At 44.6% G+C, this 12751-nt stretch overlaps 1 protein-coding gene across 4 annotated transcripts in view; it reads left to right on the top strand.

Annotated features, from left to right (window-relative positions):
- brd1a (bromodomain containing 1a) overlaps nt 1-12751 on the top strand; it is a 26742-nt gene extending 13991 nt beyond the window's left edge. For 3 of the 4 annotated variants that reach the window (XM_061806983.1, XM_061806981.1, XM_061806980.1), the window contains exons 3-13: nt 531-696; nt 810-941; nt 1032-1160; nt 2584-2893; nt 3481-3807; nt 5267-5815; nt 6807-6948; nt 7032-7165; nt 9305-9414; nt 9707-9861; nt 11459-12751. In XM_061806983.1, coding sequence (XP_061662967.1) covers nt 531-696; nt 810-941; nt 1032-1160; nt 2584-2893; nt 3481-3807; nt 5267-5815; nt 6807-6948; nt 7032-7165; nt 9305-9414; nt 9707-9861; nt 11459-11642 — 2338 coding nt within the window. In that variant the 3' untranslated portion in view covers nt 11643-12751. The remainder of the gene's footprint in view (nt 1-530; nt 697-809; nt 942-1031; nt 1161-2583; nt 2894-3480; nt 3808-5266; nt 5816-6806; nt 6949-7031; nt 7166-9304; nt 9415-9706; nt 9862-11458) is intronic. The other variant, XM_061806984.1, reaches the window with a different exon arrangement.

Raw genomic sequence — 12751 nt, 5'->3', positions numbered from 1 at the left:
GGAGCCCATCCCAGCTGTCAACAGGCAGGAGGCGGGGTACACCCTGAACTGGTTTCCAGCCAATCGCAGGGCACATCGAGACAAACAGCTGCCCTCAGAATCTCACCTTGGGACAATTTAGAGTGTTCAATTAATGTTGCATGTTTTTTGGGATGTGCGAGGAAACCGGAGTCCCCGGAGAGAACCCACGCAGGCACGGGGAGAACATGCAAACTCCAGACAGGCGGGGCCGGGATCGAACCTGGGTCCTCAGACTAACCAATGTTAATTGACTCAAATTGCAAGTTCTACTATATTAAGTCGTTAAAATTTTAAAACATTTCTTATAGGACTCAGAATGTTTCAAATCTTAAACCGAGGTGTTTTTCTGACAGCATGTTACATGATTGGCTCTCCTGATTGCGGTTTGTGTTTCCCGTCAACGTGTGAAAGCCACGGCGAATCGTGTACCTTGCGCAAGTTGATCATTTCAGTTGTTGTCAAGTGCAAGCAGATTTACATTTTTTTTTTTCTTTTCATGTCTTCGGCAGGTTGCAAACCATCCTCAACCAGGTATCGGTCCAAAAAAAGAAAGCCTTCGTGGAGCTGGTCTTAAATTACTGGACTCTTAAACGGCAGTCCAGGAATGGGCTCCCGTTGATCCGGCGCCTCCAGACGAGCCTGCAATCCCAGAAAAACGCGCAGCCGGTTTGTTCAGTCAGTCAATCACAAGTGGACTTTTGGTCCGCAAGCCCCCCCGCGTCGTTCTGCTAGCTTGTTGTGCGTTATGAAACATATTAATTTCTTTTCTCACTTCTCTCGCCCCGAAGAAACAGAACGAGGAAGAAACGCGGGCGCTGAAGGAGCAGCTGAAGGAGTGGCACCGGCTCCGGCACGATCTCGAGAGAGCCCGGCTGCTGCTGGAGCTCATTCGCAAGCGGGAGAAACTCAAAAGGGAGGAGGTAATCGAAAAAGTTCTTCTGGAGGGCCATGTGGGGAGGGGGGGAAAAAACTGAATTGCTGGCTGATGCTCTTTTTGCAATGTGTTGTAGTTGAAATTCCAAGAGAGCCTGCTCGAGATGCAGCTCACTCCATTTAACATCCTGCTCCGAGCCGTCATGGACCAGTTGGTGTCCAAAGACCAGGCCAGGATCTTCACCCAGCCAGTTGACATCAACGAGGTACCAAGTTTAAAAAAATAGAATAAAATTTAGATGCCACACATTTAGGGGAAATATTTGCCTGTGTGGTATACTCCGATAGTAACTTACACTACACTACCTACACTCCTGTGACTGTTGTAGTACCAAGACTCACCTGTAAGAGGCAGCGTCCTTGCACAGGTCATACATATTGCTAGAAAGCACAAATATTTTTATGGTCCACTGTCATGAAATGCATGATTTTTAGTATGTTATTAATGAAAAAAAAAAAAGGCAGCCGGAATTTTTTTTTTTCACCACAAAACATGATTTTGATGTATTTGGCTTTTTGTAACACCCGCCATGAAAATCCTCTCAATGGATTTGTTTTCGACAAGAAGCAGGAAGTGACGTTAGCAGCAGACCCCCACTCAGGTGGCTTCATGTGTTTATACCAGTTTTACCTGCGGGAAGGTGGCTCGTTGTTCCTTCGTGTTAGCCAAAATGCCGGCTATTTGTATTGCTGGATATTGTTCGAACACTCGAGAGGATGGATTCGCACTTCATACTTTTCCAAAAGACTTGGTTTGTCGTGAAAAATGGATTGCACAGGTGCAAAGGACGAGAGCTTTGTGGGTTCCAAATGAAGGGTAGGTGTGTATAGAGGTACTAAAAAACGTAGACGTAATCCATAATCCTCTCCTCACGTAACAAAAGATCCGTGTATCTAAATCAGGGGTGCTAAATGTGTGGATGTGCACTTCGGAAGGCTTCCACAGCCTCCGTACAGCCTTGTGGATCGCCGCAAGGCCGGGCCCGTCGTTAGCCCTGACGCAGAGGTGAATCGGGCAGGAAGGTGGTTTGGGCCGGCCACCGGTGTCTGGGCACCCCACTTTGCGCGTCGGCTCGTTTGGCCGCGTGCAGTAGGAGAAAGGAGCTCTCCCGCCCGCCCGGTATGGGTCCTCCTCAGTACGCTACATACTGTCGGGGAGTCTGTTCTTAGTTAGAAGTGATCCGCGTATCATCAAAACATGGCTCGTAACGATAGGACAATATTGCCCAGGTTGTTTCACTCGATTGTGAGATGTTCTCTTCTTGGAAAAGAGCTTCCGTGTTCCATAGCAAGTTGCCACTACGTGATTTCAGTGGCGAATGTCGCGGCGTGACATCGAATGATGACGTTGCAGGCAATATGGCGACCACTTGGATGTCATCGAATGACACTTCCGCAACTTTGCTCATGGAGGACGCGTTCTCTGCTCACATTTATTTTTTCGTATAGACATTGAAGTGAATAATGTTATGTATTTTTCATTACAATATCTATTTTAGAATGTTTATAGGCATGACAGTGGAGCTTTAACAGCGCTCTTTTAGTCATAGAAGCTATAAACTTTTTTCCGGACACCACTCCACCTGCCCCGGGAACTCACTGCAACTTTTCTTTCCATGTTCCGTTTAGGTGCCCGACTACCTCGACCACATCAAGTGCCCCATGGACTTCTCCACCATGCGGCAGCGCATCGACGCCCAGAAATACAGCAACTTTGACCAGTTCGAGGAGGACTTCGACCTCATTGTGGACAATTGCATGAAGTACAACTCCAAGGACACCTACTTCTACCGGGCCGCCGTCCGCCTCCGAGATCAGGGCGGGGCGGTGATTCGGAAGGCGCGGCGGGATGCGGAGAAAATGGGCTTCGACGCAGTAAGCGGCATGCATCTGGAAGAAGTCCCTGAAGTAAAGATAGCGTCATTTTCCTGGGAGGATGGTAAGGCCATAAAAATAAGAAAGTGTACCGTAATTTCCGGCCTACAAGCTGCGACGTTTTTAACATGGTTTCAACCCTCCAGTTTATGTGGTGATGCGGCTAATTTGTGCATTTTTTTTCTCACGGCCACAGGAGGGCACTTGAGTGGAAAAGGTAAGAATGAGACCGGTGGAATATATGTGCCGAGGAAGTGACTTTTACCGGCCCTGTTAGCGCTGCGCTACCGTGTTGCTACTGTGTTACTGGTGTGTCTCAGTGATATTTACTGGTAATTTTTATTTTAACCGGCCCTGTTCGCGCTAGATTTAGCGCGGCGCTAGCATTAGCGCTAGTGTCTTTTTTTTTTCTGTGTACCGTCGTTCTTGTAACCAGGTGCACTCTGTAGGCCGAGAATTACGGTATTTGTGTAATGTTGATTTACAAGCACTCTGCCATTGGTGTGTCCTGACAGATTGTCGTAAAATTGAAATTGAGATTTTTCCTCATGCAAAATGTGTGCCCTGGCTCAAAGTTTGGCAAATACTGGTCGAATACATGTCACAATCCTCATGGTGGCTTCCCCCCCCCCCCCCCCCCCCTCCCCACAGTGGATCGCTTACTCGTGCCCGCCAACCGCAGCCATTTGCCTCTGGACAAGCAGCTGCAGCAACTTCTGGAGAAGTTTGACCTTACCTGCGCCATGAAGTCCAGCCCCTCCCGCAGCAAACGTATCAAGCTGCTGAAAAAGACCATCAATGACGTGCGCAGCGACATGAGCCTGAAGAGAGTCCAGCCCACCCCGCTCTGGCACCAGCGCAACAGCACTTCGTCCTCCGGAGCCTCTGCGTCGTCAGCGGCGTCTTCATCCGATGAGGTCGTGGCGAAGACCGAAGAGGAGACGTGGAAGCCGAACGGACATTTCCCAGATGACGAGGGTACGTATGGATCTAAATCTTAGAATAACGTGTAATACTTTTCACTGGGGCTGGGCAGTTCAGCAACTTTTGTTTGAGGACTTTGTAGTTCAAAACATAGCTAATGTTCATTACTTACACTAACATGGCGATTCACCAATTTGTTATTATTCTTGAATATATTTAGCGGCTTTTACACTTGCTTTAATGCCGAGCGTGTTTCAATTTCCACTAAAACGTGTGGAATCATTTTTACATTGTTTGCCATCACGGAGTTCTCGTGGAAAACAATCGAGAAGTGAAATGGGTGCATTTTGCCAAGAGGAAGCACTTTTTCTTGTCACTAAAGAAAAAAAGATTTTGTTGATTTTTCGAGTTGAGATGATGCAACTTTATTCTGGGTCATCAAAAAAATGCTGAAAGGTTTTTGGCATCAGTAGGAAAAAAGAAAATTCCACATAGGGGAATGCAGATATTGTTTTAAATAATGTCATTGTAAATTGCTTTTTTCTATAACCTAAAGGGAGATGGTGATTAAAGTAGGAAGTTGGATTTTTTTTTTTTATATTTTGATTTAAGGGAGTATTGCTACGCCCTACTGTACATATGTATTGTCGCTGTCAGAAAGAATTTGGTTAATTGATTAGTTTTCTGCAAATCGATACTGTTGGTTAGTTCCCACTGGGTCTGTAATCAGTCAATCTAATCTGTTTTCTTTTTTTCCTTTCGGCTTGTCCCGTTCGGGGTTGCCACAGCGTGTCATCAGATGAACGCATATTTGTTTGTCACAGTTGTAATTACCACAATTCCCGGCCTACAGCGTGCACCTGGTTATATAAACCTCACCCAGTACATTTGTAAAAAAATACCATTTGGTACATACGTACGCCACAGCTGTGTAAAAGTCGCAAACCCACATTGAAACACGAGATATTTATAAATAAATACGCTAGCGCCACGCTAACAGGGCCGCTTAAAAAAAAAAACAACATACAGGTACAAATCACTGAGACATCTTCAGTGGCGCGATAGCGCAGCGCTAACAGCGCCGGACCGGTAAAAGTCACTTCCTTGGCACATACATTCCACCGGTCTCACTCTTAACTTTTCCGCTCGAGTGCCCCCTTGCGGCCCTTAGAAAAAAAATGCACAAATTAGCCGCATCACTGCATAAAACGCAGGGTTGAAAGCGTGTGGGGAAAAAATGTTGCGGCTTATAGGCCGGAAATGATGGTAACCAGTCTAAAGTGCTGCAAATCTCTCAATTCCATCGGACATTTCCCATACCTGAGAAGTGTTGTAATTCCATCTCTTGTTAACTCCATGGTCGCCTTGCAGGTTGCTTTTTTTTAAGACAATTATGAGTGAAAATAGATCAGATACTGATATGAATTGGTGTGTTGTTTCAAATCGTTAGCTTGATGCTGTGTGAAACGGAGACTGTATCGTGATTAGTGTTTGCTTCACTTTCTCCCAACAGACAAGTCTCTCCCGCCGAAACTAGAACCCTCCGACGCCATTCCCCCTCTCATCCATTCCGAGACCGACCCCGAGCCCCCTACCCTCAAACCCATCGACGTCACCCCAGACTGCGACGATAAGACTCACGCCACGGCCTCAAAGTTCGACGTCGACCGACCGAACACCCCGCCGTCCCCGCCCCACCTAAATGGCCACTACCACAATGACTTACAGCATTCGCTGTTGGACGGCAACGTCAGCGTAGTGGCCACGTCCACCCTGGCCGAGCCGGCGGGCACCGTCAGTCGGCGGACCGCCGTGCTCTTCCGCAATTCCAAAGCCGCCAGTCCACACAAGCTCGCGAGGGCCGGAGACGACGGCGGGCCCGACCGGGAAGACAGCGAGGAGGAGGTCGACGGCGGCAGCACGCAACTGGGTTCCAAATCCTTCCTGTCGGTCGTGATTCCGAGACTGGAGACCTTACTTCACGGCAAAAAGAGGAAACATCTCGACAGCCAGGAGGAGCTCAAAGAGGAGGACACGTCTCCTGTTAAAAGACTTGACATGGGTAAGATGTTTGTCAAATGGAGCATGAAATCTCAAGTCACGCAGGGCCAGATCTAACCCGCCCTGTTATTTTATCTTCTGTCAAAGCTTGCTACAATTTTCCAGAATTCGCAATTGTCATGACAATCACCAAATGCTGTGGCAATGACGTGACATGATGGGGGTGATTTATTTGAGCTCCCACAGGGAAAATAGCTCAAAGACAAGAAAAACAAAACAAAAAACCATGCACTTGTGAAAATATTTGTCCAGAGACAAAATGAAACTATGGTAAAATAGTCTAAATATTTAAAATCCCAAATTTCCCTCTCTAATCAATTAAACAGAAGAAGAGGATTTTCTTCTTTTAACCAGTTAGCATTATAGCTAACACATTTTGTATTTATTGTTTGCTTGAGCAAAGTTCCAAACATTCGCAGTGATTTGCAACCCTGTTACTGTCAGTAGAGCAATACTCCAATTGATAGTCAATCAACTGTAAAATAATACTTAATATGTATAAAATTTAAGGTGCCTCAGTATCTGAAACGGGGTTGTGCCAAACAAAACATACAAATGTAATATTGTAAAAAGGTATATTTGCTGACAGAGCTGGATAATTACATTTTTATATGATGTATTATGTTCTTTTTTTAAAGTAAAAATGATTAGTTTTTAATTGGCGGTGCGTTAATTGGATTCCACGTCTGCTTCCTGCTTTGGGCCAGCCGCAGTCCTCGTCCATAAATACACACTGTTAGTGTTTTTATACATAATTTACACAGTAGTTACGCTTGTCTTTGCACATTTCATAAAAAGCTGTTATTTATGTACTTGAATAAAAAGACAAGATTTAAGATCTTGTTTCATTTTAAAAGTCATGAACTGACTTCCTGTTCGCACAAAAAAAAAATCACAAGCTGTTTGTTTTGCATTTGGTTTTGTGAACCGGACCGCGAAACGAGCTTGTGGGATGGAATTGGAAATTCACGTCCGCTTTTGCGTCCACTCAGGGCTGTCGAGAGGTTTCCTGGAGTCCGAAGAGGAGAAAGAGCCGGGCCAGCCCAACAGAGCCAGCAGACCCGTGGAGCCGCGCAGACGCTGCGCCTCCGAGTCCTCCATCTCCTCGTGCAGCAGCCTACCCGGAGGTCCCGGGTAATCAGTTAGCTCAGCTGTTTCACATGTCTGCAGTCTGAGGAGAACAACGACTTTATTATTCTTTCTGCACTCGTCTCCAGCACCATCCTCAGTCTTCCGAAGTGCGGGAAAGGGAAACCTGCCTTGTTGCGAAGGAACACCGTGGACGAGAAGACTGAATTGATTGCCTGCATCGAAAATGGTAATTTTGCCAAAGCTGCACGAATCGCTGCAGGTACGTTTGATTTCCTGTTAAAACCTCCCTGCTAGCGTCTGTTAACAAAAAGGAAAAAAAAAAAAAAAAAAAAAAAAAACAGGCTATTGTCATATATCGCTGGCGTCGTGCAGAAAACTATTTTTATTATTTCTGTGGATCACCTGTCCCGGATAGTTTCTTGAAAAAAAATGGATCTGTCCTCTTTCTGAAATGTCCTTAAAATCCTCTAAAATGACACCAGATCTCTGTCCAATAGGAAAATAGTACATTGGAACCAAGAATTGGAGTCAAGGAACTACCGTAATTCCCGGGCTACAGAGCGCACCTGGTCATAAGCCTCACCCAGTACATTTGTAAAGGAAATACCATTTGGTACAGCTGTGTAAAAGCCACAAGTGTCCACATTGAAACATGAGATATTTCCAAAAAGACTGTACACAGAGAGTTTAATGCTAATGCCACGCTAACACTTGCGCCGCGCTAACGGGGCCGGTTAAAAAAAAAACATACCAGTAAAAACCACAGAGTCACAGTAGTAACATGCTAGTGCAACGCTCACCAACCTAAAAAAAGACTGGATAGCGCCTACACATCGAGCGGTATGTCGATTGGTTGAAGCCAGTTGCCCGCCGTCTTGGTACTCCCAAAACGTGTGGAGGACATGGTTTACAGGTTGGATTATGGTGGGGTTTTTCCTCAAAGTTTGGCATGTCGAATTAAAATTGGTCGTGTGAGCTTGACATTTTTTCAGTTCTGGTAACATGAAGGATTTTTCATTCGACGTGGTAAGCCCAAAAAAAAAAAAAGGCGAAGTGCAAAGGAAAGACAGAACACTGTGAATACCAACAAACCTTGCATATTACCTAGGGTCCGATTTCCGTGACATGTTAACTTTTGCCAAAATACACTGTGGAGCACTACCATCATAACATAGCAAAAAACTTAGCATTTTTTTTTTGTCACAAAAACATTCAATTTTAAGTCATTCGGTTCGATATATTTTTGGAAATATGGACTCGGAATGGGAAAATACACGCTAAACGCATTGTTCATTTGTTGTCTCTGCGACGTCCTATTTCAGACTTTTAGAATTTCAACTCGTTTCCTCGCATTTGAAAATCAAATTCAATTTGCAGAGTTCTGTATTATGAAACTCATCAAAAATCTCTCAGGAAATGTATTTTCTTGCTTATCCACTGATGAAGTTTGGAAAAATATTTACATTGCTTTTTTGCGAAAAACCGTCGGCCTATCAAGGTGAAGCAGAGGGAACAGTGAACAAGAACTGTAAACAAAACTTTGTTCAAGTGAATTAAGCTCATCAGAAAAAAACCCTTTACAAATTAAATTTTTTTAACTTACCTGTGGAATGTTTTCTCACAGCCACGAAACTGGCAATTAACGCAGTTAATCGCTGTCGCTGTACAGCTCGGCGTGGTTGTTTTGGGAGTATCATGATGGCGGATAAAAGTCACTTCCTTGGCACATACATTCCACCAGTCTCACTTGTTACCTTTTCCGCTCGAGTGCCCCACGCGGCCGTTCGGGGAAAAAAAAAAAATGCACAAATGAGCAGCATCACCGCATAAACCGCAGGGTTGAAAGTGTGTGACATAAGTCGCGGCTTATAGACCGGAAATTAAGGTATGTTGAAGTGATGCATCTTGATTGAGTGACAAGTTTTGAGGGCTGAGCTAATTTGAGACAAATCGGAGAAGTTTTTTTTCTCCACCCGAATTGAAACTTTTTTTTTTTTTTATCTTGAAGGGTAATGTTGAAAAACATATTTTTTGTGACTCTAAATATCCGTTAATAAAATACTTAACAGCGTAGCCACCTGGTGCTCTTCATACACGTGTAGGACGCGGGGTTGAAAATCAGCAGTAACTTCCGCGGCCAAGTTTTTTGTGGCAGTGAGCGGCGAGTGTCTGTCGCCATGGCACCCAACCAGTCAACATCTGGACTTCCCTCGTCAAAAAAAAAAAATCACATTTGGCTCATTAGGCGAACAGGAAGATGGCACACGAAGTGCAATAACTGTCGTTCAGTGTGAATTTCCTGCCCTGACCATGTCTGTGCCGGTGCTGCCCCTGCCGCTTGCGCGCTTTTTAAAAACCCACCTGTATCCTGTTTGGTCCTGTGTTCCCGCTTCCGTAGAGGTTGGCAACAGCAACATTTGGATGCCCGCTAGTGCCGCGACAGTTGCACTGGAACCCCTCAAGCTAGTTTGGGCCAAATGTAGCGGATACCCCTCCTACCCTGCTTTGGTGAGTTTTTGCTGTCACAATCAACATTTTCCAGATCCACATCCAGTCTGAAAATGGTTATTTAACTACAAACGCATACGATACTTTAGGGCGTGATAGACTGGTTTCGTTGCATTACACTACTTGGGCATCATGGTGGCAGCCTTGAACAGCCGACCATTGAATTGTTAGTTGCACGCCAGGACGAATGCCAGATTTGAAATGGACACAAAACTGCATGCGCGCAATCGCAGCGAACTCCTGTACGGCGCGCCATGCGAATTTCACTGATGGATTCCCCCTGGCCCGTTAGATCATCGACCCCCACATGCCGCGCGTGGGCTGCCAGCACAACGGGGTGTCCATCCCCATGCCCCCCCTGGACGTGCTCCGCATCGGAGAACAAATGCAGTACAAAGCCGACGAGAAACTCTACCTCGTGCTCTTCTTCGACAACAAGCGCAGCTGGTGAGTGTCGGCGGCGATTTGCGCGACTGCGGGCGCGTCGGAGCGGAAAGCTGTTAGCGCGCCTGATCATTGTCCTCTGGCGCATGCGTAAGCTGTCCACAAATGTCACACAGCTTTTCCCTCGAGAAGCCAGCGAACACATTGCCCATTTTCCTTCCAAAATGAGCGCGCGCACAATTTGTACTGTATTTATTACCATAATTCCCGGCCTACAGAGCGCACCTTGTTATATCTAAGCCTCGCCAAGTCAAGGATGAGAATTTCCTGCGGATTTACAGAATTCAGAGTTTTTTTTAGCAGAAATTGTCATTTTTGTGAAATATGTAAATCTGTTGAGAAAATTTGGGGGGGGGGGTATGCATCTATCGGCAACGCTTGTTGTGAAATTAGTACAGCTGTGATAGCGGAAAACGGCATTGCTATCTGTTTATGGCATTGATATCTCCTTGCATTCAATTTGGTGTTTATAATGACGACAACATTCCGATTTCCGGCAGCATTTTGGCGGTATTTCGTCGGTATTTTCACTCTGATGTTAACATTTCATAGGGAAGCATTCTGTTTACTACGTCATAGTTATAACTTATAGACATACGTACGCATATGTTATTGAGCGTCTGCACGTTTGGTAGTTTGGCGAAAGTCTTGGAGCGAAAATATGAAGATCGCCCCAGGGAAATTGATAAAAACCACGGGGTAAAAAAAGTTTCAAATGGGCGTGGCTTGAAAAAAGTGTAACCGTGCAGAGAGGAACGAAAACTGTATCAACGTGTCTAATTGAACACGTACAAAAAGTGGACGTTCCCGGCAAAATTACAACAAATTACTTGTGTACTTATTTCTGAATTATAACTTGTAAGTGCAGTAGCCCATTTGATATAAATTTCACTGTCTACATTTTTATATCAGAAGTTTGGCAAAACTATTTTGGTTGTTTGGACTCATATTTTAAGTTTTCAAAATGTTATGATGGCCCTGTATTTACACTGTTAGAAGTAACCAGAGGGCACAATTTAACAGTCTGTTTTATCAAAAAGTTTCATACCAAAGGCAAACATTTTCAGTGTTTTTCCAAATTGGTCATTCTCATCCCTGCCCAGTACATGGGTAAAGGAAATACCATTTGGTACATACGTATGCCGCAGCTGTGTAAAAGCCGCAAGTGCCCACATTGAAACCCACATTGAAACGCGAGATAGTTTTACGCTAGCGCCGCACTAACAGGGCTGGTTAAAAAAAAAAAAACCACACCGGTAAAAAGTCACTGAGACACGGCAGTAGCATGCTAGCACAACGCTAACTTGGCTGGATCGGTAAAAGTCACTCCCTCGGCACAAATATTCCACCGGTCTCACGCTTACCTTTTCCGTTCGAGTGCCTCTTTGCGGCCGTTAGAAAAAAATGCACAAATTACCAAATCACCGCGTAAACCGCAGGGTGGAAAACGTGTGGGGGAAAAAAAGTCGGGTCTTGTAGGCCGGAAATTACGGTACATACTCCATATTTACAATTCAGTCCCAATTCATCTTTTGGCACGTCTAGGTTTGATTTTGGTGTGATCTTCTGAAATATGCCTTTTGAATTGATGCCCTCACAGGCAGTGGCTCCCTAGATCCAAAATGGTCCCCCTGGGCATGGACAAGACCATCGACAAGATCAAGATGATGGAAGGCCGCACGTCCGGCGTCCGCAAGGCGGTCCAGGTGGCCTTCAGCCGCGCCATGAACCACCTCAGCATCGTGCGGGACGAGCCGGTCAGCGACCTCAGCGACGTGGACTGACGAGAGGACCCCCCCCCCCCCCCCACACACACACACACACCTCTCCCATTCCCACTCGCACACACTCCACGAATGTGCTGCTTGAATGAATGCCCCCCCCACACACACACACACAAACCCACGCGTCTCGCGTCTCCAAATTTAAGCGCGCTAAAGAGACCCGTCTCCACTATCCTCTTTCATCACATTTCGAAACTTACATGATTAATTTGGCTCCGGTGTCGCTATTTCATTTTTTTTTTTTTTTTTAATAGTTTTTAACTGTGGCACAAAAACTTTTCCTCGCCCACTGACGGTAACGTTTCTACCCGCAGTGGCATTTGCGTATGAAATCATGCCTATTTACAAACACTCGCCTTTGTATTTAAACTGTAAATATGTACACTTGCCCGACACTAACTTATTTAGTAGTTTTGACCGACGTGACTGCTTTTTATTTATACTTGATGCATTTGTGGCACGACGGAGGAGATATGGAAAAAAAAAAATAAGCCTTATTGTTAAGCAGGTGACGGCTGAACCAACATGTATGAAAGTATTCCTTTTTCCCCATTTTAAATTATTGAACTTTTATTATCAAGCCTCTATTTGGTATTAATCCTTTTGTATTGAATAGTGTATTTTTGTTCCTATATAGTATATTTATATGGTTTGGATACAATATGTGAAGCGCAGTCTTGATTTTTGTCGATGAACAAACCAAAAAAAAACTTTGCTACCCAGATTTCTTTTTTTTTTTGTTGCTCGTTTTCTGCGGGATGTCGTTGAACATATGTTGCCAAAAAAAAAAGTACAAATGTAATTTTTATGTGACACATTTGTGTATTTTTATTTTTTTGTAATTGTTTATGGTTGTAAGGGCGTGTGCCTGTGTTCCCGTTTTAAGCATTTTCATGGCTATATTCATGGAACGATGTGGAAATTTTCCAAGTGGCACATTTAGCGACGGATTATTGCTTTTTCAAAGTTTGATTTTCTAACTTTTTTTGGGGAGATGTCAGAATACAGATGGTTTTTTCTGGGTATGATTGGTTATGTTAATTTCTTGTATTTAATCATAGTCATTTATATCAAGTCAAATCAACACAAAAAAGCAGAAAATAAAATAT

Source organism: Syngnathoides biaculeatus, chromosome 20, assembly GCF_019802595.1.
Source record: "Syngnathoides biaculeatus isolate LvHL_M chromosome 20, ASM1980259v1, whole genome shotgun sequence".
Lineage (NCBI taxonomy): Eukaryota > Metazoa > Chordata > Actinopteri > Syngnathiformes > Syngnathidae > Syngnathoides > Syngnathoides biaculeatus.
Note: the sequence above shows the minus strand (reverse complement) of the source record. Positions and strands in the feature narration are given on the sequence as shown.